The sequence below is a fragment of the Haplochromis burtoni genome, unplaced genomic scaffold (assembly GCF_018398535.1).
Source record: "Haplochromis burtoni strain Fernald_Lab_line unplaced genomic scaffold, NCSU_Asbu1 Contig_159, whole genome shotgun sequence".
Taxonomy (NCBI): domain Eukaryota; kingdom Metazoa; phylum Chordata; class Actinopteri; order Cichliformes; family Cichlidae; genus Haplochromis; species Haplochromis burtoni.
In genome coordinates, this window is record NW_024582520.1 from 613,607 (window position 1) to 641,526 (window position 27,920).

The 27,920-nt window shown below is 49.7% G+C and overlaps 1 protein-coding gene across 1 annotated transcript in view; it reads right to left on the reverse strand.

Annotated features, from left to right (window-relative positions):
* lama5 (laminin, alpha 5) overlaps window positions 1–27,920 on the reverse strand; it is a gene marked incomplete in the record, with an annotated part of 92,041 nt that overhangs the window by 7,018 nt on the left and 57,103 nt on the right. Inside the window, 52 exon segments of the mRNA XM_042225104.1 lie at window positions 107–239; window positions 1,546–1,685; window positions 1,809–1,943; window positions 2,941–3,100; window positions 5,436–5,569; window positions 5,786–5,930; window positions 6,043–6,182; window positions 6,328–6,507; window positions 7,512–7,654; window positions 8,532–8,714; window positions 8,826–8,939; window positions 9,021–9,123; window positions 9,210–9,339; window positions 9,409–9,563; window positions 10,321–10,440; window positions 10,528–10,724; window positions 11,969–12,142; window positions 12,228–12,339; window positions 12,716–12,826; window positions 12,911–13,062; window positions 13,137–13,277; window positions 13,705–13,888; window positions 14,288–14,388; window positions 14,475–14,689; window positions 15,736–15,816; window positions 16,087–16,217; window positions 16,305–16,418; window positions 16,520–16,750; window positions 16,972–17,055; window positions 17,175–17,282; window positions 17,767–17,928; window positions 18,119–18,259; window positions 18,351–18,495; window positions 19,453–19,654; window positions 19,913–20,121; window positions 20,211–20,326; window positions 20,446–20,585; window positions 21,109–21,235; window positions 21,441–21,737; window positions 21,814–21,922; window positions 22,002–22,165; window positions 22,237–22,390; window positions 22,517–22,620; window positions 22,821–22,954; window positions 23,465–23,603; window positions 24,129–24,285; window positions 24,516–24,615; window positions 24,683–24,788; window positions 24,978–25,030; window positions 26,348–26,447; window positions 26,672–26,724; window positions 27,756–27,893. Of these exon segments, the coding sequence (XP_042081038.1) occupies window positions 107–239; window positions 1,546–1,685; window positions 1,809–1,943; window positions 2,941–3,100; window positions 5,436–5,569; window positions 5,786–5,930; window positions 6,043–6,182; window positions 6,328–6,507; window positions 7,512–7,654; window positions 8,532–8,714; window positions 8,826–8,939; window positions 9,021–9,123; window positions 9,210–9,339; window positions 9,409–9,563; window positions 10,321–10,440; window positions 10,528–10,724; window positions 11,969–12,142; window positions 12,228–12,339; window positions 12,716–12,826; window positions 12,911–13,062; window positions 13,137–13,277; window positions 13,705–13,888; window positions 14,288–14,388; window positions 14,475–14,689; window positions 15,736–15,816; window positions 16,087–16,217; window positions 16,305–16,418; window positions 16,520–16,750; window positions 16,972–17,055; window positions 17,175–17,282; window positions 17,767–17,928; window positions 18,119–18,259; window positions 18,351–18,495; window positions 19,453–19,654; window positions 19,913–20,121; window positions 20,211–20,326; window positions 20,446–20,585; window positions 21,109–21,235; window positions 21,441–21,737; window positions 21,814–21,922; window positions 22,002–22,165; window positions 22,237–22,390; window positions 22,517–22,620; window positions 22,821–22,954; window positions 23,465–23,603; window positions 24,129–24,285; window positions 24,516–24,615; window positions 24,683–24,788; window positions 24,978–25,030; window positions 26,348–26,447; window positions 26,672–26,724; window positions 27,756–27,893 (7,301 nt within the window).

A 27,920-nucleotide genomic window follows, 5' to 3' on the forward strand; every position in this document is an offset into this window, starting at 1 on the left:
ACACACACACACACACACACACACACACACACACACACACACACCATGAAAAACCTGCATTCACTCCTTTTTGTTACACGCTGATGGGTTCAGTGTGTCCTCCTACCAGCAGTTTGTCATGGCAGCCAAAGCTGACCCCATAGGTCTCCACATTCTTCAGGCTGATATACTGTTGTTTTTCCTTCACGTTCCTGATACAGGCCTTCACAGAGCCCGTCTTAGAAAACTTGTCCTTTAACCTGAGGGGAGACAAACACAATGAACTCAGTGTTAGTGACCCAGACCGGATCCCTGATAATAACTTTGAATTTTAATCCAATTAGAAACTAGAAGTTCACAACATGTTAAATCACGTTAGAAAACACTTCCTACAGGTTTGTGTCCACTATTTAAAATACTACTTTTACCAGCTAGCTGCTAACCTAAATCTGCTGTCTGATGCTGACCAAGTAACTATCAGCATCTTTATGCTTAAAATCTCTGTAGCTGCCTGGACAGTACTCAGTGAGACCAGCAAACCCAGAAGACTTCAAATTAAATCAAAAGAAAAGTCCCAAGACATTACGAAGGGCAGTAATAACAGGACTCGTGCAAATCTGGAAAATAAGCTAAACAAAGGCACAGTTTGAAAGTTCACAGGCCCCCTGTCGACATAAACATGCATTAAAACATATGAGACAGCCCCAAAGCACAAGACTTAGTGGCGAGGTAACGAGATGAATTATTAGAGCCACTCTCAGCGGCTTCCTTGGAACAAGGCTCGGGTTTACTGTCAAATGGGACAGCGAATGTTCAATAGAGTAAATAGTAAATAAGTGGAATAAGTAAGTAAGTGTCTCACACATCCTTTTTCATGTTTAATTAAAATTAATAATTTATTGTTTTCCATCCATCCATTCACTTCTCCTTTTCAGGGTCGCGGGGGCGCTGGAGCCTATCCCAGCTGTCATAGGGCGAGAGGCGGGGCACACCCTGGACAGGTCGCCAGTCTGTCGCAGGGCCAACACACAGGGACAGACAACCATTCACACTCACATTCACACCTAGTGACAATTTGGATTACAATTGGGATTATTCAATTAACCTATCCCCACAAGCTGCATGTCTTTGGACGGTGGGAGGAAGCCGGAGTACCCGGAGGGAACCCACGCAAACACGGGGAGAACATGCAAACTCCACACAGAAAGACCCCGGCCTGATGGTGGAATTGAACTCAGGACCTTCTTGCTGTGAGGCAACAGTGCTAACCACCGTGCCACCGTGCTGCCGATTTGTTTTAATTCAAAAGCCTTTATTACATTTTTCATATTGTATATTTCATTTATAATGTTAAAAAACAGGAGTTAGATTTGCCCATCCTCCGCTCCAATCTTTAATCATTGACATGACAACAATTCTAGGGGGCAACATACAAATGTCAGTAGGGCCTGTGCCACCCCAGATGCCCCCTTTAGCCCTGCCCCTGTGCCTCTTTTCCACTCATGCAGTTCCAGACTCGCTAACGTTAGCTTAGAAATGGAGCAATAAGAAACTTAGTGCACGTACATCTCCGGCATCTTGTCCTCTGGCACTCCACCCAGGTAACAGCTGTTGTCAAATTGAGGGATGCCTTTTATGTTAGTCCTGATGGCATCGTTTTGGTTGTTCTTCACCATAAGTAGTTCATTCCAGATGATGAGAAACAGCTATATGGGAAAAAATGCAGCACGTCACAAACAAGTACACAATACTGACCACTAAAAGAAGCAATCAGAGTGATCGGCATGCTTTCAAAGTAGGAACATGAAAAACCACGCAGAGGGACTCACACTGTTGGGCTCGCCGTTGCTCATCTGCAAGAGCTCAGGCGGAGCCACGGGTTTGACGTCCACCAGAGAACCGTTAATATTATAGAAGAGCTTGACCTGGCCACGAAGCACCGCCACACACACAAACTGATTTTGCTGCACAGCAGACAGAAAAGAAATCCAGTTACAGAGGAAAATATACAGAAATGTGTGTAAGAAGTACAGTGGGAACCAGAGCCGGACATTTGATGGCCATGACCCCGGTCCAGGAGGTCGACCCTTCCACTAACGGGAAGGTTGGCTGCTATGGTGCAGCTATCAGAGCTTGAATGTTAAAGTGCTGCTGCGCATGAGGCTTGTTCAGAGCTAATGAAGTACAAATACTTCTTTACTGTATTTGAGTAAAGAAGTTGAATCAGTGTAATTTTATACACAAGTACCTGTACTTCAGTAGAAGGACAGGACATCTGCACTTTTGCAGCTCGGGCCTGTTGTATAAAGCGCTCTGAGTGCTTGAGTAGAAAAGTTCATTCTTCCAGTTACCCTGTATAAAAAGTAACTCAAGCTTCTTCTGACGGCTCCGTATTTGCACGAGTGTCACCACGACAAACAGAGAATAACAGAAGTGATGATGACCAGGGAAGAAGTGCAAAACCTGCAAATGTGAATCCAATATGTCAGGTTATTAGAAGAGAACCTAGAACACGAGTGTGGAAATGAGGCAGCTTTGTGTGCTGCACGCAGCGACTGGACTCCACGGTCAATAAAGCCTGATAATAAGTCATGTGGGCGTAGCAAGGTCACCTGATTACTCTGTGAACTCTCTTTATGCTGTGCATGTGATCTGTTTGTTCAGTGTATGTAAATATGTATATGTACTGTTCTCTTTAGTTCTTACAGGAGGAACACTGTCATGTCATTGTAGGTACAATGACGATAAACCCATTCTATTCTATTCTATTCTATTCTATTCTATTCTGTGTTACGGCCTTCAGCATTTTTGCTATGAACTGGAGGGGATTGTGTGTAAAGAGCACCCACTGCTGTGAATAAGGAAGTGCAACTAGCATCTTCTTTCATTATAATAGGGGCGGGGCTTACAAGGACAGGTGAGCAGCCCTCTGAGGGTCTGTGAGCGTATAAGCAGCGTTACCTCATTCTGCATCATCAGCAGGATCCCGTTCTGCGACTGCAGTTTGATTTCCTGTTGCACGAAGTAACCTTTTCCTGACTGAGTAAAATTAAACTTTGCATAGCCGGTCCCATCAAAGTACGCTCCATCACTGACATAGGGCTCAGAGGTGGCTCTTGTCCTGTTTGTTAAACACACACACACATATTTAAGAGACAAAGTTAGGAGTTGAAACACACCAGAGTATCTCAGAAAATAACAAAATGATGAAAACTTTCTTTTTTTGTAAAGTCATCATTTAATAAGTGATGAATGTTCATCCACTCGTCTGTGAGCCAAGGGCGTAGATTTGGCATGGACGGAAGGGACGTGTCCCCACCAATATTCAGCGATTACTGAATTGTCCCCACCAGTAACTTGATCTCTTCGAGTAAAGAAAAACTAACCCGATAGAAAGAAAAAAAACGATCTGTCAGCGTCTCATTCACCCAGCAGAGCAGAAAGAGTTAAATTACGTCCTCTACTGGAGTCCTACATCATGTGACAATTATGGCCAATGTGATTGGCTGAGCCTTTCAGGGAGCTCTGTTTAGTTTCAGCAGCGGTAAGCCTGCGCTGCGAGGAGAGGAGGACGGCAGCAAAGAGGAAGAAGCTGGATGTAAGAAAGTGTTTTTCAAAGAAACCTGTCAGTCACTTAAAGCCAAGTTCACTCATAAAATGTGTCACAGTAACGTTACAGGCTGTGCTAGGCTTTGGCCCACATCAGTCTGAATCTGTAACCATGAATAACGTGTTTGGGAAACTACCTGCACAGCAGGCGGCACTGTTAGTTCTCTCAGTCTCAGAGCAGCGTTTCTAATTTTGATTGAAACTGTCAGAGAAAACGGCGCCTCGAGCAGCCCGGATATTAGTTTACAGAGGCTGTTAGAATTATATGTCTAACGTTAACATGTTGGTGACACAATAATGTCATCCTAATGGCACTGACGTATTCATAGGGTTCATTTTTGAGACAAAATATCACGAGGTCGTCATGATTTTCCACCTTGTAGTGCAGTTTGCACAGTTTTAAAATGCACTCAGCCTACAAACATTACTGATGAGTCAAGATCTGCACAAAGTGACAGAAACACTGAAGCAGCTCCACATTTTATTCTTATTGTCATGTTTGTCCTGTTTGTCAGGTGACAGAAGAACCAACACAAAGCTCAGAGAGTAATGGTGACACAAGGTCACAGGTGAAACTGGAGGATGACCTGGTGGTTTGTGACTGTATTTGAAGCACATGTGTGACTGCATGTATGTGGAGTGTCTCACTGTTATTGATCAGGTGACAGAGGCAGCTCTGCCATGTTGTAGCTCAGAGGTGAAGAGGCGAGCTCACAGGTGACTGATGGTTTGATGCTATAGATTAACTAGTATTTATTATCATGACAGTTGTTAGGCTGCTGATGTAAACTGATTCATTAGTGTATGTTTGACAAAGAATCTGAATTGACATGTCTCACTTTTTTATGGCACAAATCAATGTGTTATTATATCAGGTGGCAATATGTCCTAGTGCAGTCAGAGGGGAAGAGCCAGGGCCAAAGGTGAGGCACATCAAGCACAGAATAATAATTTTAATCTGAGGATAAAACGCAGGTACTGAGGCTGAAAGAAGCTTCAGTGCTCTCAGAAGACTAAACACAGGGCTAAGGTCAACAATGACTCGAATGAGATTAAACAACGCTGCTGTGTGTCCACCAGGAGAGGCTGGACAGTATAGATGTAAAACCAATATGCCAGCAGCTTATCTCAGTGAGAGGAGCAGGCCTGTGTTTGGCTGCTTCACATAGTGGACATTGAGTTGTTGTGTGGGACACCAGTAGTATTAACGTCTGTTGCTGTAACAGTAGCTCATGCTTAGAATAGAAAATCCCAGCTCACTGATCTGATCGGGCAGTAGTGCCTAAACTGTTGCATAATGTTGCTGAGAGATCTTTGACTCTGTGGTCATCTTAGACGAGTAGTTTTATGGACAAAACCCAGCAGGTCACTCAGTGTTCCCTTAGTGCTGATGTGTCAGAGATGTTGGTGTAACTGAAGTAATGCTGTTAAGCCCTTAAAGTCATATTCTTTTATTGTTCTTTTATTTGAAGCTATTTTTATTTTTGTATGATACCTGATTTATATGGATTATGGCTGAAGTAAACTAAAGCCTGAAATACTCAGTCATTTGTTTAATAATTCAACTATGAATTGTGATTTTAAATGGTTTAAAAGCACGTAGAATAGCACATGTAGGCAAGTATATTTCTCCTCTTTTTATTAAGAAGCAAAAACAAAAAGGAAAAAAAAAGAAACAGGGCAGGGTTCGGTGGTTGAATCATCCGTCCCCACCAACGCCAAAACCAAATCTACGCCCTTGCTGTGAGCGTCAGTGTTCAGCTATAAGCTTAAATTCAACAGAAAGAACACAAACGTTTGCATTTACACAATGATACTGAAATGAGATGCACGAACAGCAGACGGACCTGGCACACGGTATGTCCACCGTGGTGTTGAGACTGAAGACGTCCACAAAGCTGTAGAGACTGATCACCTCCTCGTTCAGATAGTCCAGCTCAATGCAGCCCTTAAAGTTGGGCAGGGCGAGCACTTCAGGTGGCTAAAGACAAAAACACCAGAGAAAGTGGAAACTCTTCATTATTCCTGTGGTCGAGGCACTAATGTGTAAACATCAACGAGCCTGCGTACCAACACAGGCGTTCTCAGTTATTCTCACTCTGGCTCCACCTGCTCAGTTTTATTGTACTGACTAAAATAAGCGTAACATGCGGAAACGCTCTGTAACTGGTGGGTTTACAGCTCTTCCAGTACGTACTGTGAAAGTATTCGGATATCCTCCCACATAGAAGACGGTGTCATTGGCCGAGAGTTTGAGGAGCCCCTGATCTCCTTCAGCCTTCTCAGAGTATTTGCTGGTTGAGGAGTCCATAGATACGGACATCAGACCGTGCTGCAGCATCCTACGCGCACCAACACCGGGAGCAGATCAATGCTACAACTCCTGCACACAGCTAGCATAAACATTCATGTTTAATCGAATGACACCGTGTTGTGTTACATCGTGCGCTTCACCTCTCCAGGAAGACGGTGCTGAATCTTCCTTTGGACTGGATGTCGTCTTTCATCTTCACAACTGTAGTTTCTCCTCCAATGTTAAAGTACCAGTGCAGCCGTTTCCCCACCAACGCCATGCCCAGGAACCCCTGACCCGGCTGCAAACCCCAAACACAGATTTAAAATACACGACACCTCCGATGTTCACGAGTCCTAAATTTATCCCAGTTAATAAAGTCACACCCCGACGAGGACTGACAGACTTGACGAGCGACATGAAGTCCAATCTGTCCTCACACTTACGTTCTTGTTGCCGAGGTAAAACACAAACTGACTGTTGGAAGCATCCTGTCGCCGCGTCCGCACTGCGTCCGGCAGCTTGATGTGGAGCTTCATGGATGTGTAAGCAGCCAGGTCAGCCAGGTTAGGCGGCGTACGCACCTGAACGCCTGATCTCCCATTAAACTTCATGGATACGCTCACCTGGATGGGGAAGGAGGAAAAGAACTCGTAATGGACGTCAGGACAGGTCCGCTCCCCTCTCAGTATAAATGGAATCTGTCTCCACCTTCAGGTTTCTGGGAACCCACATCTCCACTGATCTCACCTGGACCCACAACACCATCGCCCTGGTAACGAAGGTCGAGCAGCGGCTGCACTTCCTCCGTGTTCCGCTGCTGGCCTTCTCCCACACCTCCAGACTCACTAACAGCTTCCTCCCCCACAGCCAATCAGACTGTTAACAAACACTGGCCCCGCCCCCACACCCCACCCCTACACACCGACCTCACCAATCTGAGCCATGGTCTGAGTAACCCTTATCCCTCAGCCCACTCACACTCGGTCCTTTCCACTGCCTCCCATCACTTTGCCAGTATTTTGTTCTCCAATGTGTCTGTGTATGATTTTGTGTATATTTCTCTGTTGTCTATGATTTATATTTTATTAGGACCCACAATTTAGCTGTACATGTACAATGACGATAAAAGACTATTAGAATGACGTAATTTCCTTAGGGATTAATAAAGTAATCTGATTGTGATAAGAACCTCTGATGGAAACACCTAGCACTGACCTCCAGGACTAAAAAAATCAAATGAAAACCTGCAGTTCCTCTGACGTCCAGCAGAGGCAGCAGTGAGTCATTCCCATGTCAAAATTTTACATTTGAAATAAACATGTTTACAGCCTCATACACAAACTGTTTGGCCTCTATAGACAGGTGGGTGCTGACACAGGTGGCTGTAGCTGCTAGCTGTCGGCTAGGCTAAACTGGACCTCTGGACCGTGTTGTTGGAGTCTTTCGGAGCATGTTTAATGACATCATGTGACCAATAACACGGCTGCTGTGAGGTCACTGCACTAACACAGCGCCCAACTCAGCACTATGAGCAGGTATCTGTGATAACCAAGCTAGCTAGCAATAGCATCCAAATATGGCCACATATTTGGCTCTGTCCATCTTTTTATACAGTCTGTGGGTGTACCTTGTTGGCAGTATTGCGCGCCTGCTCTATGAGCTGTCGGATGCGGTTGATGTTCTCGGAGATGTTTGGCATCTGAACAGAGTAATTCTGCAGGTCGCCCAGCCTCTTCAAGAGTTCAGGAATAGCTTCACCCAGCCTGTGCACTGCAGACAGACAGACAGACATTTACAGCTCATGTCTCACCAGCGCCCCCTACAGTGAGTGTTCAGGTAACATCCAGGCCTTTTTACCTGGTTGGAACACCTTTCAAAGGCAAACAAAATTAATGTCTGACACTCAATTAAAAAAATTACAATCTGAGATGTGCAGCTCAAACAGAACCACGGCCTAACCTTTGGAGGGCTCAGCGACCTGATGAATGATTAGAGACGAGTTTCATTTGTGGTTCCTGAATATTAGATGTCTGTCATTAGTCGCAGTTTTCAGTTTGACATGCTTTTATTTTGGTGGAGCTCATAAATAACCCCCAAACAGTTGTGGCAGGTGGCACCTTTGAACTGTTCCTGTAATTTGGTGTTATATACATAAAATCAAATTAAATAATTCATCATTTCTTTCAAACTGCTCATTTCTCCCTAAAGTCCTGAAATTCAAAGACATTCAGGTGAGTCGTGCTCTGGACAGTTCAGACATTTGTGGAATTCGTCCATCTTATTATTTTATATAATGTTAGTTCTTCGGTTGATTGTTTGAGTATGTTGGGTCTTCGTTGGTTCAGTCCCGAATTTTTCTTAGCTTTTCATATGCTCAAACATTATCTCTGTGTTTGGTTGCTTCCTGTTTTATTTTGAAAGACTCATGCTTTGTATTTGGATCTACTTCCTTTTGCCATTTGTATTTACTGTCTCTGGCTCGCTCCAGCTGTTTGGAATCTCTGTGATCAATCGGATTTTGGATCGATTGTTTTGATTTATCAGGATTTAATCTCACTTTGACCTCAGTTTCTGCGTCTGCCTGTGCTCGGGTCTGAAATCTTTCGACCATCCCCACAGCGCATGGCAGCGAGCGTTTATCACTCACCGGTGTTGTTGGCGTCCATCAGGGCGGTGTTGATGTCCTCGCTCGTGGCGTTGGCGTCTCCGTAAGTGTGCTGCCATTCATCCAGCTTCTCTTTGATAGGACGCAGGGTGTCGTTGATGCCGGTGGCCGTCCTGTTTGCCTTAGCCGCTGTTTGCTTGGCTTCGTTGACCTGTGCACTGATGTCTGAGCAGCACAGAAGAAGAAGACGACAGGAAGCCGTGAGCGGTGAGGAGTCACGTGGGAAACCTTAAATACCCAAATTGTGTAAGCGCAACGTGTTTTAAACAGTCGTACTTTTGGTGGCGTTGAGGTTGCTCTGGAGCGCCTCCAGGTCCTCGGTCAGTTGAACCCGTTTGGTTTTGGCGTCCTGGAGCCGGCGCTGAGCATCTTCCAGTCGTGGCCTCAGAGCTGCAGCAGAAAAACAAAGGTGATGCAAACTGAAGATGAAAGGGTTCCTTTATGAATCTCTGCAATCCAAACTGGGCTTACTGGTGTTCAGGTCATCATTCAGCTTCTCCACTTCATCCTTCAGATCCATGCTGTGGTTCTTCAGAGACTCCGCCTTCTGACCGAGGTTCTGGCCCTTCACGCTCTGAAAACAAGACCAACACACTTTCAGTTTCGGTTTTTAAAGTCACCTCAAAGGACAAACTTGTGATTTTGTTTTTTTTTTTTAACCTCTAATGTGCTGTTGGTAGCCTCGCTGGCCATCTTGGCGGCCTCCTCGGCCTGCTCGATGCTGACGACGATCTTGTTGTACGACTGCGTTACGTCTATGAATCCGTCCTTCTTTGTTTCTGCGATCAAACTGCAGACAGACGCACACAGCTTTTGGTTTGGTTTCATGAAGCACAAGAACTAAATGTCGTACACCTACCTGGACAGGTTCATGGCCAGGGCGCCGAGCAGCTCAGCGTGCTTCTCCGCCTTCTCCACCAGCGGGATTTTAGAGTTAGTCTGAGACAAATTCTGAACCTTTTGGGCCAGCAGCATCCGGGCGCCATCCAACTGAGCTGCAAGGTGCTCGTACTCCTGAGGGAGAGAAAGAGCTGAAGGGGACGTAGCCTGGTCAAGGGGAGGTAAAGACCTAAAGAAGAAAGTTTTTGATCTTCAACAAGAATTCTGATTCTGAGCCTGCCAGAACAACGAAACAGTCCGAGCTCCAGCCTCAGATCTGTGAGCTGTAACCAGCCATGGTTCACCATTAGCAGGTGTTAGCATGTGTTAGCACTGTTAGCAGGTGTTAGCAGGTGTTAGCACTGTTAGCAGGTGTTAGCAGCTGTTAGCGAGCACGTAGCGTGTTAGCACTATTAGCAGGTGTTAGCAGGTGTTAGCACTGTTAGCAGGTGTTAGCACTGTTAGCAGGTGTTAGCATGAGCTGTTAGCATCTGTTAGCAGGTGTTAGCGAGCGTGTTAGCTTAGGGTGTTAGCATGCGTGTTAGCATAGCATGTTAGCAGGTGTTAGCACTGTTAGCAGGTGTTAGCACGTGTTAGCAGGTGTTAGCAGGTGTTAGCACTGTTAGCAGGTGTTAGCACTGTTAGAGGTGTTAGCAGGTGTTAGCATGTGCGTGTTAGCACGTAGCGGTGTTAGCACTGTTAGCAGGTGTTAGCACTGTTAGCAGGTGTTAGCACTGTTAGCAGGTGTTAGCACTGTTAGTAGTTAGGACGTAGATTCCGGCAGACTGAGAACACTTTGAGGGCTGAATCACGGCTGTGCTGAAGATGAAGCGGCCCCTGTAAATCTGTGACGCATGCACACACAGACAAGTTTAATGTGTGACATTCAAACCTCTTTGGAGTTCTGCACCATGGACCACACGTCGTTGTTGACTTGATGAAGGTGATCTGCAGACACGTTCAGCTGTTTTCTCACCTCGGTTGACTTCATCTGCAGGTCCACCACCCTCCTCTGACAGACAGACAGACAGACAGACAGCGGTTAGTCATCACTTGGTGTTCTCCACGTTCTCCACGTTCCTTCCTCTGCTGCTCTTACGTTGTGGTCGTCCAGGCTTTTCTCGTTGGCGTTGTTGATCTCGACAGCTCTCGCCGTGTTGTTCACGGCCTCATTCAGGGCGTCTTGGAGGTCCATCGTGTCAGCGTGGAAGCGGGAGAGACGGTCACTGATGGATCGAGTTAGGTTGTCGTTTTCCTCCTGACGGTCCACCAGCTGCCTGCTGACCCGATCCAACACTACGAGAACACAAGACACAGACGGGCGTCCTGTCAGCTCAAACACAAACCTGCTCATTAGCTTTTAAACGCTGAAGTGACATCAGCAGCGAGTCAGAGACATTTAATAAAACCATCAAACATCCAGATGTTGCAGCAGATACTTCATCCCTCGTTCTCGGGCAGGTGTGAGCTGGTTCACAGGTCCGACGAGCTGCTGGAAGTTTAACTCGTCGTCTGTGACCCTGATCTGATGTTCATGTCTTCTCAGAGCGCGTCTGGTTCCTCCTGACACTGTCGAGTGTTTCATCCCGTTCTGCGAGTTCTGCTTCATGCAGAGTTTGGGTCAGTTCGGTCTCTTCCTGTGTTAATGTCCTGGTTCTGTATTAGTTCTCTTGTTTATAGGGCTGCACGATTTTGCATAAAATGAGAATCACGATTTTTTTGGCTTAGAATTGAGATCACAATTCTCTCACGATTCTCTTTTCCAGTATAAATATTTATTGCACTTATTAACTGCACATCAACTTCGTAACAGTTGAGACTGAACATAAAAACAATAAATAAACAGAAAAACAACAAAATGTTGTACTGCTTGAAATTCCGTCTCCACCGTTGCTCGACGCTGCGTGTACAGAGCAGGTAGTGCAACAATAGAAAAATAGTTGCGGGACGGCACTGTGCAGCGTTTGTCGAGGGTGTTGATCATTTTCCTAAATCCCTCGTTTTGCACAGTGTTGATGGGAGCCATATCTGTGGTCAGGTGATAAGTGATAGGCTCCGTAATGTCTTTGTGCCTGCGGGAGTTCGACATGTATAGGGAAGCGCTGTATAAGGTTCCCGTTATTGATGTTTGGGTGGTTGACCGGGACGGATTTTCTCCTGTCACTTTCTCGTCATCCCTGACGTGCTCTCCGTTGTTTTTTCCTGCTAATTTTAGCATCACACGGCACAGCTTCTGTATCACGTGGTATAAGGCTCCGCCCTTGTCATTTGTTGAGCAGGAAGAGTGAGCGCTTGTTTTCATGCAGAGTACGTCCCGGATCAAAATGCGGTACAATCGTCGTCTTTTTTTTGTTTTGTTTTGTTTTAAATCGTTGTCATTTGGAAATGAGATCGCACATAAGTATGAATCGAGATTTTCTAACGATTAATCGTGCAGCCCTACTTTCCTGTTTTACTTTGAAGGTCGTCTCTCTCGTCAGATCGGTCTGTGGGTTAGACTGAGCGTGCTCATCACAGCTCATTAAAATAAATCAACTTACGTTTCTCAGCCTCTGCCTTCTCTTTGTCGGCCATCTTCTTCTGACCCGTGCAGCTCCTGTGCCTCATCTCCCTCAGCATGGCCTGCACCTCCCTCATCTTCCTCTCCCTCTCCTCGCCATCCTCCTCTGCCTCCGTCTCGTTTAGCGAAGAACTGTTCGACCTCAGCAGAAGTTCTGTGGACACACAAGCACAAGGGTCCAAGCATCGCCCTGCCTCCTGTCAGGTCTTCAGATTTGAAACTCGGTTCTCGCACCGTACCGTTTATATTGGCGCTCACGTTCCTGAGGAGGGACAACACATCCTCAGCCCGCCGGTACGTTCTGTTTGTGCCACTGTGCAGCTCGCCGACCCGGCTGGTCATCGCCGACGTCTGGAAAAAAAGACAGCTGTCAGATTTTATGTGTGTTAATGACGCACGTGTGATACAAACCTGTGTACTCTTCTTCCTGCTGCCTGTAAAACGTCGACAGACAGTTTGAACAAACGGAAACCGAACTGGCGTCGAGGAATCGTCGCCGTGAGTCTGGGATGTTAGCGTAGCCTACGGCCCGGTGACATGTCTGCATCATGAAGTCAGGTTTTTCCGATCACCCGTGAATGCACCACCGGAGACACAGCAGACCCCGCCCTCCTCGCTGCCCTGGCTCAGGATTAAAGCTCAGAGGAGAGCGGGCCTTTACAGGAGGCGCTCCCAAAGTGTGGATCTGGACCATCAAAACAATCGTGTGTGTGTGTGCGCTCCTCACTTTGTTCTGCAGCTCGTCGATGTCCTCACTGATGGTGCTGATTTCTGCATCCAGCATGTCGGTGCGACTCAGGCTGTCTTGCAGTGTGTTGTTGTAGTCCTCAATGGCCCGCTGAATCATGGGAAAGCGAGTTTGATTAGTGCCCCTGCAGCACGGTGCTCGCAGCCTCAGGTGTGTGCTTGTGCGTGAACTCACAACGGCGTCCTCCATGGACTTGTCGAGGCTCTGCAGCTGAGCCCGGGCCACGGAGCTGGCGTTCAGGCTCCTCAGCCGAGCCGACGCCGACAGGAAGTCGTCGTCGAGCCTCTCCAGATCCTCCAGCAGCACGACGACGCAGCTGTCGCACACTGAGAGAAAAACACACGCTGAGCTTCACCGGATTACAAACGCTGCAAAGAGCCTCTGAGTGTGTGAGACTCACGCTCGCAGTGGACGCCGTGCCGGTCCTCCGTCGGGACGCTGTACCTCTGCAAACAGACGTCACACTGTCGGCCCGTCATCCCGTCGGGGCAGCGACACTCTCCTGTGCGCGGGTCACAGTGTCCTCCTCTGCAGTCACACTCTGCAGGTGAGGGAGGGGCTTCAGGTTAAACACACCAACATGCAGCGCTGTGACTGATCAGGCCGCTGCAGCTGCCTCACACTGACAGACATCATCTGTTATTGGTCAGATGATGTCATTAAAGGCCGTCAGAGCCTTTAATGACATCATCTGACCAATAACATGGCGGCATGGTGTTAGCAGGTATCTGTGTGTGTGTCACGCAGTAGATGTTCCTGTGCTAATCTACCTGAGCTCTTGCTTTCTAACAGTCACATGCACAGGGAGGCTTCAGAGAGCAGCTTGGGGTCAGTATCATGCCCAAGGATATTTGGCAACCAGACTGGAGCAGGCGGGGATCGGACCGCCAACCTTCCCGCCAACCTTCCCGCCAACCTTCCCGCCAACCCCTCTTTTGTGAGGTGTGATGATGTTTGTGTTTCCTCACTCTTGCAGCCGTTGGGTCCGTAGTCCCAGAATCCAGGAGCGCACTGCCGGCAGCTCGAGTCGCTCACTCCAGGCCTGCAGGCGCACCGACCGCTCTGAGGGTCACACGGCTGGACGAGCGCCGCAGCGGCGTCACAGTCACACTTACGGCAGCCGGAGCACGAGTCGAAGCCAAACGAGCCATCCTGAGAGGAGGAGTAACAATAATCTGAATGAGCATTTTAGAATAACATACGTGTTCTGAAACTGAGCAAACACGTCACCAACCGCAGGACTGACCTCTGACCTCGTTACATCATGAATCACCTGACCCAGCACGCCGTTTCTCCTCTTATACGGCTCGTTTTTTTGTGACTCATTTAGAAAAACGTATGTTTCCGTTGTATGTATGTTTTTAAAAAGTATTCACAGACCTCTTTCTGTCATCACTCTGTGACAGTCTGAGCTACATTCATATGTTCTAAAGATGGCGCCGCCGCGTGGATCACTGTCGACTCCTCGTGCGGCTCTAGACCACTTCCAACATGGCGGCCGTGTTTAAATGACAGATGTTGTGGTGATGTGACCTCAGAGAGCGCTCTCACCTCGCAGCGATCGCAGAGCGGCCCGGTGACTCCGGGCTTGCAGCGGCACTGTCCGCTGTGCGGGTCACATGACTCGGTTCCACACGGAGAGCAGTCACACTCTGCATTAGAAAGCACACACACGCTGAATCCACCTGCAGCCTGCACTGCCAAACCTGATCACGTGACCGCGGGACGCCGAACTCACGGGTGCAGTTTTTGGCGTTAATGGCGTCGCCGTAGTAACCGGGGGCACAGCTCTCGCAGCGCGGCCCGGCCGTGTTGTGCATGCAGCTGAGGCAGTGTCCCGTCAGCGGGTGGCAGTCGGTGAACAGCATGTTGGGGTCCGAGTTCCCGCTGCAATCGCACGTCTGACACCGGCTGCCCAGAACCACCGGGTTGCCGTAGAAACCTGGGGCACACCTGTGAGAGAGGCCGACAGGTGAAGCATTTTTAACTGAAATACCTGATGATTATGATGGATACACAGCGTGTGGCGTTTTCCTTCCTACCAGCATCATTAGTTTGTATATTTAACTTTCTCATTCATTTCATAAAATTATTAATTTTTATTTGATTTCTTAATGTCTGAGAACGTTTCAGGGTGATTTCAGCACCATCAGCCCTCACTTCATCCTGTTATGGCCAATGATGTGTGTGTTGTGTTATGCCTCCCACCGGGGGATGGCTGTGGGTATCTTTCCCCTTTTCTCTCCTAGGAGGTGGACACCTGGGCGTGGCTGCTAGGTATCTGGGTGGAGTCTCTGCCTATCCTTGGATGTGGATAATTGATGGACCACCTCCAGTACTTAAGGATCGAATGACAGCCACCTGGGAGCTCTCTCCGAACCTCTGTGTTGTTTTATTGTAGTGCAGTGAAGAGTTTTCGCGTGTATATTTGGCGTTGGTATGTCCGTTTTGTTGTAAATAGTTGTAAATAGATTGATCACGTGTTGGTTCACCTGATGTATATCTGTCACTGCCGCAGCCTTGTAGGCGTGAGGAGCCGTTTTTGTTGAACAAGTTTTCTCCTGTTTTTTCATTAGAAAGGTAGGTAAGTGACTTGTCTTTTGTTTGGCTTCTTTTTATTTTGGTGTAGGGAAGCGTAGGGACCACTAGGGAGTTTTTGTTTGTTGTTTTGGCATTGCTCACTGCCGAGGAAAATAAACGGCTGCTTAAACACTTTGAAAGGTATCGTTGTTGGTGTTCTTACTTGGGTGGGGAGTGAGGGGGGGGGGGCAAACTTCTTGTTGCGTTTATTTACTCGCCTGGACTAAAAACGTAACAATCCTCTGTCTGAAACAGGCTGTTTAAGCTCCTCCCCCTGCAGACCAACATTCTTTCTGATTGGCCCTCTTACATGGGTGGAGCTCCTGAACCCTGAGTATTTGGAGACGAGGTCGCCCGCTGACCTCACTGTGAGGAGCATGTTTAGTACGGACGTCTGGAGCGCGGCTCCACTCGTTTACCTTTCGCAGTTCGGTCCGGCGTAGCCGGGCATACAGCGACACTGCATGCTGTCACCTCTCTGCACGCAGCCCTCCGCAAAACTACAGACAGGAAGGAAGAAGAGTGAAAAACTACAAATCAGGACAGCATCAAAGCACGTGGGAGACTCTTAGTTTGAAAAACAGGAAATGTTCCTTGTGGCGTTCCTCAGGGCAGCAATGTGGGGCCTTTAACATTTTCAGCTTCCATATTTACTGATGACTAAACACTAAATGCGGCTGAATCATTGAACCTTAAATTCATGCTAAATTCCCAGTATTCCCAACAAACATACAGGAATGGGCTGAGGCATAGGGAGTGGAGGTACTGACTTGTTGGATGGAGCTCTCAGCGGGCAGGGGCAGCTGGAGCACGTCACGGCCTGACCATCCACGCTGTTGTTACCTAGGAACCCCCCCTGGCACGTCTCACAGTGGTCGCCGGCCGTGTTGTGCCGGCAGTTCTGACGGACAGAGACAAGAATGGTTAGAGATCCGTGACATCAGAGCGAGAGGACGTCAGGAGGCAGCGTGCAATCCGAGCTCCTCACCACACAGATCCCAGATCCGTCCAAACACTGGTCCGAGTGTCCGTTACAGCTACAGGGAACACACTTCCCCAGGAACAGGCCGATGGTGTCTCTGTAGTACCCCGGAGCACATCTCTGCACACACACATCACGACCTTTAACCTTTATCCGCCATCACCGCCTTCTCTCTGCGAGTCACCACCCCAACAAACCCAGATCCAAACCCCGTCCCTCACCTGGCACGAGTCTCCCAGGTAGTTGGCGGGACACATGCAGATTTCCACATTGTTGGCGTGGCGTCCAACAGGCAGGCTCTCTGCACCCTCTAGCACGGCGCCACGCAGCGACACGGACTGGGCTGACTGGGAGTGCAGGGCTCGGATCTGCAGAGACTCCAGCCCGACCAGAACCATCATCAGCTCCTCTCGGGAAACCGGGTTACCGGTCCGAAAGTGACGGAAACTTCCCTGTAAGCACAGGAAGGGCACGAAGAAAACATCGTCATCGGCTCCGCTGTGAGGTCACGTTCTGACATCAGCTGAGTGACAGGTACAGGTGGACTAGCTGACCAGAGCTTACGCTGCACAAGTGTTTACAGGGAACCTCTAAAACGGCTTCCTGAGGCCTCTCATGGGGTCAGGAGTCAACAGCTTTCTAATATCACAGAAGAATGCACAGGTGACGTTACCTCAACGATGTGGACGATGCCCAGGTGAGGCTCCTCAGGGGACGAGTATTCTCTCTCCATGAACACCAGGGTCATCTGGTTACCCTGGACAACAGAAACAGGAAGTAAAGCTGTCAGCATGCTAACACACAGCTAACGCTACATATGAGAGGGCACAGGTGTGTGTGTGTCTGTGTGTGCACGTGCGTGTGCGTGCTTTGCACCTTGAGGATGATGTCGGGTTTCGGGGCCTCGGCGGGCAGAGGCAGCACGTCTCCTCTCATGGTCTGCGTGTGCAGACGGTACCTGAGATAGCCTCCGTAGGAGGAGACCTGTGCAGACAGGAGCAGATCAAAGCTCAGACACAAACAGAGCACCACGCGGCGTACAGGCTGATGAAACACAAAGCGCGGCCTGCAGTTTATCTGCGACAGATAAAACCTGCCCGTCTGCTGCACGCATGCAGGTTGCAGCAGACTGCCATCTGAAGCCGGTCGTTGGAGCGTAACAGCGGGGGATTTAACCGTCAGAATAAAGGGTGACGCTTTCACACATGAAAGCTGCTGATCTCCGTCTGAGCCTTTGGTCGGCTGTGTGGGACGTGTCTGTAACAGAGCGAGGGATTCTGGGACTCTGTGAGGCCGTAAGCTTTAAAAACAGATCTGCACCTGGAGACGGCTCAGACTCACTGCTGGCTCATCTTCACCCTCATCCTCTCTGAGTGCACACAGATCCATCAGATAAAGGCGTGTTCAGACTCCAACGACCCGCCCGGTTCTTACAGCACCTGACTGATCTTTAACTGGAATAACTCACCTTGTCTCCCAGGTAAGTGTTCGGAGCGTGCCAGTACAGCTCCTGATAAACATCGGGCACGTCGGTGATGTCGGCCTCTACCAGGTCCTGATCTGGATACACGATTACGGGGACTTCCTGCCTGTCGGCTCCCAGCAGCACCCAGCCCTCCATGTCCATGACCTGCAGAGACGACGCGGCTGCTGTGAGGCTCAAAGTCAGTAAATCAGTGAGGATGTGGAAACGTCACAGCATTCAGCAGCTTTCTGAAACTCTGTGAGCTCGAGTCAGGATCAGCTCGCTGCAGAAAAACTACCACAAACATCAGGTTGTGTTTAACAAAACAAGCATATTATGGGATGTAGACGGGCACCTCGGTGCGCCTCATGCTGGAGCTGTGGCAGCGGCCGGTGGCTCCGAAGCAGAAACAGCTGGTGCATCCTTTTGGGTTGGTCGGGTCCAAGTGGAACGTACCATCTCTGCACTGATCACAGCGAGGACCCTGGACGTTCTCCTGCAGGGGGAACACACACACACAGCAATGTCAGACACACAAACATGACAGACTCGTGTACGTTTGTGCGTTTGTGTACGTGAGTGCAAACCTTGCAGAGACACTGTCCTGTGGACGGGTCACACACTTCCTCCTCGGCCCCCGCCTCGTTGCAGTCACATGGTCTGCAGTTGGGGTAACCATAGAAACCAGGGGCACAGCGGTCGCACTGACGTCCAACGATGTTGTTCTGACATCTGGAAACAGAAAACGTCGTGCCGAATCTCAGCTTCTATAACCTTTGACCTCTGTCTGTGTGTGTGAGCATGTACTCACATCTTTGTGGGGATCAAAAATTGGAAGTTTACCAGCCTTGTGGGGACCAAAATATCCGTCTCCACAAGTTTGAGGACATTTTTTGTGTCATGGTCACAGTTAGGTTATTGTGAGGTTTACAGTAAGCGTAATGAATACCTGACATGTGTGTGTGAGAAGTGAGGAAAGACACCTACAGCTGCAGTTTAGGGTAATAACACTGTTCACCACAAGGTGGTGCACTGGGTCAGCGTGAGCTTGATTACATTAGATCATTAAGAAGCTGTTCTCATGTGTGATGGCAGCCTTAGGAAAGGAGGCGGAAGAGAAATGAGGTTATAAACAAAATAAACTTTAGAGCTTTTTATTGTCATTGTGCGGTTTCTTGCACAGTGAACCACAAAGGTGCAAAAGTAAAGAAAACAATATACAACGAGGAAAAAAAAGCAAAGTCTATGTATAGATATATGTGAGTAAACTATATACATGGTGTATGCGTAGAAACACTGAAACAGAAACATTGTGGGGCTGTATACAGGGCAGTTATATAATATATTAAATAAATAAATAAGAGTGGAGGGGCTATGCTCATTTGGGGTGGGGATGGTAATTCCACTGAGACCAAAATGTTGCACAGAACAAGGAAAGACTGAGATATTGCACATGAGATGGCAGCAACATAGTTGATCTGCCCCCTGGTGGTGAAAACTTGCATAACGGACACGAGAGAGGTATCAATCTGAAATTGAGCTATCCAAAAAAACCTCGGAGTTTGTAAAATTATTGAAACTTCACAAAGAAAGTTGAAACCTGGCAGCTTCAGAGAGCACACAGCCACCGGAGGGAGACAAACACACACAACCCCTCTTTGTCCTGAGGTCGCTTCCTGTTCGTCTTACCTGCACTGCCCACTGAGCGTGTCGCAGCTCACATCGGGCGCGATGATGCCAGCGTGAGAGCAGTTGCAGACCTCGCAGCCCACCAGCGGGTGGCAGCCAAACGTCTGAGGCTCGCACTCGGTGCATTCTGGGAGGACGGTCCTCGGCGGGCAGATGCAGTCACCCGTCACCGGCTCGCACAACCTCGAACCACAGTTACAGGCTGCAGGTGACACGGGAAGGTGAGTGAGAGCAGGAACACACGGGAGCGAGACAGGAAAAACCCCATGCGCCTTCTTCACAGCAAAATAAAAGTTTTATGAATAAATAAGTGTGAATCTCGGACGCAGTCCCTGCAGCGTTTCATCGCGCAGCCTTACACTCGTCTGCACACTTCAGTTGTTCCGTTTTTCTGCTTAAAGACGACTTGAAAATACAGGAAAGGTGAGATGATGAATGATCTGTTCAGGCGAACACTCACGTCTGCAGTTGGGAAATCCCCAGTAACCCGTGGCACACGTGGAGCAGTCTCGTCCAATCACATTGGGCCTGCAGCGACACTGACCGCCAAAGCGTTCGCAGGTGTCGCTCACAGCTCCGACTTCGTGGCAGGCACAGGGCAGCGCGCCGTTGTTGACGAAGGCTGACAGAGATATGGCTGAGCTGAGGCAGAACGGCGAGGAGGAGGGACTGCGGGAGAGAGGAAGAGTTCACACCTGTGGGGATGACGCTAACACGCTAAACTACTACCCAGCATCTTCACCCGCTCACACGCTCACCTGATGTAAAAGCTGTTTTGACCGCAGAGTCTGATGAAGTCGTAGGATTTGTCCAGCGGCTCCTCGCTCAGGTAGCTGGAGCTGTAGCTCGACTCAGGAACAACCAGCAGGTAATCCTGCAGACACGAGGAAGAACGTCAGCTGCTGCCTCATCTCCACCTCAAAGGAAAAAACTATCCCTGAACGTCATTCTGCAGCACCAAGCGTAGCTGTGATGCAGAGCAGCGACACTGACCAGCCACAGCGTCTTCCCCGCAGGTATCTGCACCGTGACGAGTAGCTCGTGGTCCGTCACATCCAGAATGATCTGATTCTCCGACACCAGGACGTCACGGCAGCCGTAAGCGTGAGGACAGAACGAGGCGTTGACGTGTCCTGAGGAACAGGAACAAAATAGAGCCAATCATCAGCCCCCAGCACCAGAAGCTGCAGTTCCTCTGATGCCCAGCAGAGGCAGCAGTGAGTCAGTCCCACAGGCTTCTAAATGATTTTAAGCCTAAAAGTTTGCATTATTGGGGGCGTGGCCTTTGTTACTGACAGGCGGCTGTAGCTGCTAGCTGTCTGCTAGCTTCACCTGACCTCTGGGCCTGTTTGTGCTGTTGGAGCCTTCAGGAGCATTTTTAGTGACATCATGTGACCAATAACAGGGCGGAGCTCCAGTTTTGATGCACAGTGAGATTCATGATTTTGATTGGATGTTACTGATTAGCAGGTATCGCTGTGTGTGTGATGCACATGCAGTCTGAACATGTTTCATTACAGCTTTGAAAACTGAGCCTCAAACTCCAGCCACAGGTTTATGTCCATCTTTTATATACAGTCTGTGGTGAGAATAACCTGACTAGCTTGTCGTCACTGACGGTGATGCAGCAGACCCAGGATCAGACTGTGTCCTTACCCTGCCAGATCCGCCCCCCGTTAATGAAGACCTGTACGGGGTAGGTGGGGTGCAGAGGCTGGTGGTAGTGGAGGATGAAAACGTAGCGGGCGAGGGCGTGGACCCGGGCAGAGTACATCACTGCATTCTGGGTAAAGGAGGCGACGGGAGAGGAATGATTACGGTGTCAGACACATTCGTGGGATTTTTATCGATCCTTTAAAATGTGTGCACGTCTCAGTCGGGTTCTGTAACTCCGTTATGTTTCACCTGAGATAAAAACGGATCGCGTGCGACGTCACGCATATCTAAACTAAACACCCCCCAACAACACGCCCCATCACCATCAGTACCTGCAGCGAGTCCAGCCGGACGTGGTCGGTGTTTTCCGCTCCGAACGGCGGTCTCTCCAATCCCATCCAGTCTGGCTCCTCTCTCAGAGGAGGCGCAGCAGCAGGGGAGCCGGGCTCCTGCAGGGTGGAGGAGCTCTGGCCCTCCTTCAGGAACAGAGAGTCTGACGGGGTCAGGAAGCGTGAGGGGACGCAGGAGGAGCTGTCAGGTGAGAAGTGTCCGTGCGTGCCGATGCAGTGGACGCGTGGGGCTACGTGCTCCATGCTGAACTGCTGTCTGGGCACCAGGTACACTTTGTGCTGAAACACATGTGCAACACGCGTTAGGATCGAGCTGATCAGGTGACCGATCATGTGATGCGAGAGTGACTCTCACCAGGAAGAAGGTGGCTCGGTCAGCGGTCAGCTGGATCTCTGCGTGTGAGGGGAGGGAGAAGACCGCCACTCTGTTCTGCTCGTCGACGGCCACGACTCGACACAGGAAGCTACACACGCACGCACGCACATTTAAAGGGCTTTACATGAGGCAGCGCGCTTTCAAACACGTGGAGCCTTGCAGCTTACCTGTATCTGCACTGCAGCAAGGTGACTCGGTGTGGGTGCGTTCTCGCTCCCGGCACGTTGACAGTGACGGACAGCGTCTGAGGAAGCTCTTCTTCGCTGGAATACTCGAGGACCAGGACGTAGTCGCCCGGAGACGAGAGCCGCCCTCGCAGCTCGACGCTGATCTGCGCAGAAACCCAAGACGTTAATTTAACCTGCACGTTTCACCTGTGGACACATTTCACGGCTGTCTTACATCCAAACCGCTGCAGACGGCCATGTCGGGGTGACGCGGGGAAACCTTCTCGGTTGGGCAGGGGCGGGGCAGGTGGTTGTCGTTGCGGCAGCTGGCATCGTTGCCCGAGATGGAGGGGAAGGAGTCCAGAGACAGGTACTTGTAGAGCAGACAGCTGAGAGAGAGACACACATCAACGCATCTAAACATCTGCTCCTCCCTCCGGGCTCGCGCCAGGGATGTGTGTAAACACGACGCTACAGAACCACTAACAAAAGATGAATGACGTGAGCGTATTTACTTCTGGCTGGCGTCGGGGGCGGGGCTGTAGGTGCAGGGCTCGCTCACTCTGATCTGCAGGATGGGAGCTTCGTAGTAGGCGCTGGGCAACAGCACCAGGTAATCCTGCAGGATAGAGGAGCAAAAGTCATTCCCTGTGCACACGTGGTGAGGGGAGCAGCACGGAGGCCTCACTGGGGTGGCGGTGGGTTGCAAAGTGGTTTACAGGTGTGCAGCAGCAGCTTACACAGCCTCATTCTCAGAATTACAAACAGCTGAGCCATGATTTGTCACCACCTGTGTATTTGCACGTGTTTGTGTCTCACCAGCAGGACCCCCTCCGCCTCGATCACCACGGTCCAGGTTCCCGGGTTCAGCACGAAGGGCTCCACAAAGGGAACGTTGACGAAGGTCGGCTCCACGCTGGGAGCGAAGACGATCGGCTTGGACTGTTCGGAGCCTTGGACACAAACCGAGACGTTAGGAATGAGCACAACACGCATTCCTCCCCTCTGCTGCTCTGCTACTCAACTTCTACTGATACTTTCATGTGATTGGTGGAGAACCTACCTCTGCGGCTGCCCTGATAGGCTGTTATTTTACCCTTGGTGGTGGCGCCCTCAGAGCTTATGTATCTGAGGATGAAACGAGTCAGATAGACGTCTGCCTCGCTCATATAAACCTGAAGCCTCACCGCGGTCTACGAGGACATCGTCCAAACAGAGGACAGGAGGGAGGAGAGAGGGAGGTTGGAGGCCAGACAAGATCAACATTTGTCCTCAAATCCCTGAAACCTGCACTGATCTGTGGCCCTGAGGAAAGACACGGCGCCGCCACCACCAGCAGCCAAACGCAGCCAAAGCGCAGAGACCGAAGCGTCGCGAGGAAATCGAGAGAGAGTAAGAAGACTTCCCACCTCTCCTGATTCCTGCGCTGCCATGGAAACACGGAGTCCCCTCCCAGCACTTACAGTTCCCGCAGTGGTGGCTCCGGCCGTCCTCCACGACCGTCATCCGGCCCCAAACATCCGAACCTCGCCGGTTAACATAACGCAGCACCACAAAGAAGACGTCCGGGGAGTCGACCGACACCGACACCAACACCTTCGACTACCAAGGGAGCAGAGAGCAGGACGAGGAGCAAAGTAGAGGATCAGAGGAGGCGCACAGAGCGGAGGAAAGAGAAGGAGGAAGACGAGGGGCAGGAGAAGGAAGAGCAAAAGAGACGCTGAGTAAAGGAGGCAGAGACGACAGAAAACACCGACACAGAAACCAGGACAAAGCGACATAATACAGTCTGTCTGCTACGCTCACACGGGACAGGAAGCAAACATTTGAAATGCATGCAAGAGCTGAGACGCCGTCCTGCGACAGAGACATGTCCCAACAACATGCAGCTGGGCCACAGTAACATAATTACACAATAACTGCACACACTCACACATTATTTTAAACAACGTCAATCACATCCTTCCAATAAGGATGAAAAACATCCTACAGCTCATGTGTCTGCTGTTCCTCTGCCGTCCAGCAGAGGCAGCACTGAGTCAGTGTTTGGTGGATAATCTTCTCTACAATCGAGTTTGCACCATTAGGGGTGTGGCCAACAGAAAAGGTCAAAGGTTATGGTCCTACCTGAATTGGGGACATCTGAGCATAACCTCTCCAGCTGAAGTTGGGGAACTCTTGGGGGTTGTAGCCGAATCTCACCGGCCGGCCGTCCAGCATGCTTCCCTCCTCAATCTCAAACTTCAGGTGATGGAGGTCAGGGAAGTAGTGATCCGGACGAGGTCTGCCGGCACAGGAAGTTCAATGAAGTGAAATGCACAGGCATGCTGGGATGAAACACGGACTGAAGAACTACAGAAACTCAGGCCGTGACGACCCGAGGCAATGACAGACATCTCTACATTTAACCACATCTGTCTGTTACAGGACACTAGAACTATGGGAAATGGAGTCCTAACTTAGCTTCACTGCAGTTAAACTTCCTGAAATCTGTCTGAGGTGTGCTGAACTCACAGGTTACACTTTAGCCCCTCCACGCTGGGTCTGCAGCGACAGTGGCCGCTCCTCTCGCCGCACGAAGGACCCACGGCGCCACCGATGTCACACTGACACCCTGAAAAAACAACAGGTTAACAGCGGAAACAGCACACCTGTAGCTGAGTGCTCAGAGCACCGCTCACCCCGGCAGCCAAAGTAGTCGCTCTCCTGCAGGTTGAAGAAGCCATCTTTGCAGGTGGAGCAGGTTCCGCTGCAGACGTTGGGCTTACAGTGGCACTGACCGCTCTCCTGCACACACCAACAAACCATCTCAACCATTAGCATGACAACAGCAGCAGCCAGGACTTTATTAGAGAAAGGGAACGAATACAGGAAAAAAAAACCCAAACAGGCAGCGACCTCCTGCAACCGCTCACCGACCAATCAGTGAACAAACATTCACTAACACCACAGGTTACTTGAGGTCAGCTGACTCACCTGAGCACACTCGGCCACGGCGCTCACCGACCCCGCCACGTTACACTCACAGTCTGCAGAGAAACAACCTCAGGTTACTCTGTGTGTGTGTTCCTGTCTAGCTATCTTTGTGAGGACCGAAATCTGCATTCTACCATACTTGTGAGAACCAACAGTCACTTGTGCAGACACGAGGGATGGGTCCCGGTATCCGGTGCCATAATGGCACCTCTTCTGACATAAACGGTAGTAACCAGACCGAAAAGCAGCGCACATTTCGGTGCTTTTTTTTCCTGAGATGTCACACACTTTGTATTCTAGCCAATCGTTTTACGTTTCCGAGGATAGTAGGCGGGCCCAGGTACGTACGTTCTTTTAGAGCAGAGCTACAGATTAAAAATGCCCAAGGCGAAGCGGTCAAAATTCTGGCTGTACTTCACAGCAAAAGATGCAAACTCAGCAGCAACAAGTGCTTTAAGCTGATACTGTGATACTGTCAAAGGAGGTAACACCTCAAATCTGATGAAACACCTGGCGACGCATAGCGTTTTTAAAGCCGAGAAATGCGCCGTATTTGATAGCTTGCTGCGAGACCTCACACCGAGCACATCTACTGCGGGTGTGGTGCCTGTTATCGACCCGGAGTTAGCAACATCCCCCAAAAACCCGAAGAGGAGAGTCCTGGCCCCTAGCCCTGCCAGTGTAGCAGAAATGATGAGGATGATGATGCAGCAGCAGCCGTTCTTCTCTGCGTGAGTAGCTTAATGTTGTTCGTGTGTAATTTACGTTGAGTAGGCTAACCACGTTATTACATTAATGCATGTAAGGTGAACTAGCAAACATCATCATAGCTACATGCGGCTGTCTTCTTGTTTGATGGCAGATGCTCCCTTCACCCTGGCCAAAAAGGCTAAAATGACCAAAGAAAAAGAGGGAAACAGCTGAACATGAGAGGTTTTTGGACAAAGTTTGTGTTTTTTCCATTGTTTAAGCTTCCAGCCAAGAGTGATACCATATATGCCCCATAGCTGCAGAAAAGGCTAACATTGTTATCTTTTTACAAAAAAACAGCTGAACATGAGAGGTTTTTGGACAAAGTTTGTGTTCTTTCCATTCTTTGAGCACCGGCACCGTTTCAAAAGTACCGGTTTGGCACCGGTATCAGATAAAACCTAAACGATACCCATCCCTAGCGGACACACTCACTGGTCCTCACAAGTTTGAAGCCTTTTTGAGGCTCAAAATGTGGTTTTAGTGTCAGGTTACAATTAGGTTATGGTCAGGTTTAGGGTCAGGTATTCATTTTTAATGGTTAAGGTTAGGGCTAGGGAAAGCATTACGTCAATAAAGGTCCTCACTAAGATAGCTAAACGTGTGTGTGTGTGTCTTACTGGAGCAGCCTTCAGGTGTGTCCGGGGACAGGTTCCAGTACAGAGGTTTGCAGGTGTCACAGGCCAGGCCCCCCACGTGGAGACGGCACTCACAGCGGCCCTGAGGGAACCAATCACAGCAAAGTTCAATACACCTGTTTCTCCTTACAAAGCATGCAGGTGCAGCCTACCTGCTTATCAGTCGCTGTTTATAGAGACGTCAGAGTGCAGGTGGAGGTTAGCCTCCTCTGCTCCACCTGACCCTCACAGCACTGCTTTGCTGCAGCCTCAACACACACACCCTTTCACATCATCTGTGAGCGAGAAGCCAAACACAGGACTCACCAGAGGAGGCGCTACGGTGGTCTGAACAGAGCCGGCAGGATGGCAGCTTCCAGCTTTAACGACAGAGAAAAGCCATCACACAGCAGCAAACACTTCATCACAGCACAGAAACAGCTTTAGTGAAGGTTACAATGATCTTATGGCCTCTGACAGTGGACTCATCTCTGTGCTTGTCCTGCTAGACCTCAGTGCAGCGTTCGATACTGTCGTAGGAAAGAATACTTCAAGGACCTCTTAATCCCACTTCTGTAGAGGAGCCAGAGTCTAAGGACAAAGGTGACGACTCTCCATCACTGGGGGCGTGGTCACTGAGGCAGGCAAATAACTGCAGCGCCCCCGGGGGGTGAGCTTCGCCCTGCGAGCCTGAAGGCTCTGGATGTCCTCGGCTGTCCTGGCTGACACGCCTCGACAATGCTGCGTGGAGATCAGGGGCGGTGCCTCAACTGAGGTGCTGTTCGCATCTTTGGGAGGGTGGACAGGAGGTGCACCAGCTACAGGGGGATCACACTCCTCAGCTTCCCTGGTAAAGTCACGGAGAGCCTGTCTGTCGCTCAGACCTCGGATTCAGGAGGCACAATGCGGTCGTGGAACACCGGACCAGTTCTTTACTCTTTCGAGGATATTTGAGGGTGCGTGGGAGTTTGTCCCGCCAGTCTGCGCGGGGTGCTTTGGGAGTATGCGGTGTCGGCGGGAACCCTTCAATTACAGGATCAACCGCAGACTAACCGATGGAAAATTCCACATTTTCAGCTTGGAATCGTGAATTTATATTCTTTTGTGTTTTTGTCACATTTTATTTGATTAAATCAGGAAAAATGTTCAAGTCTGCATGAACCCCAGTCTGCTGCTCACAGGGCGGGGCATCAGCACACACCTGAAGCACAGGTATCACAGTCGGAAACTTGGACTGGTGTGTCTCTTTTCCTTTTTAGCAAACTCATTTACGTGAACGTGAGCTCTTAATAAAGACGAGTTACTGAGCACGAGTGGATTCAGAGCTCCGGTCCTCCAGCTGCAGCTGTCAGAGCCAACAGACACACTGCTGGTGTTTACTGTGTGTGCGCGTGTGTGTGTGTGCGTTTACCTTGGCAGGTGGGGAAGCCGTAGGCACCGTGTGCACAGCTGTCACACCTGAGTCCCACCACGCTGGGCAGACACACACACTGTCCCGTCAGCTGGTCACAGCTGGAGTAACGTGAACCTTCAGGAGAGCACTGGCAGGCTGGAACACACACACACACACACACAC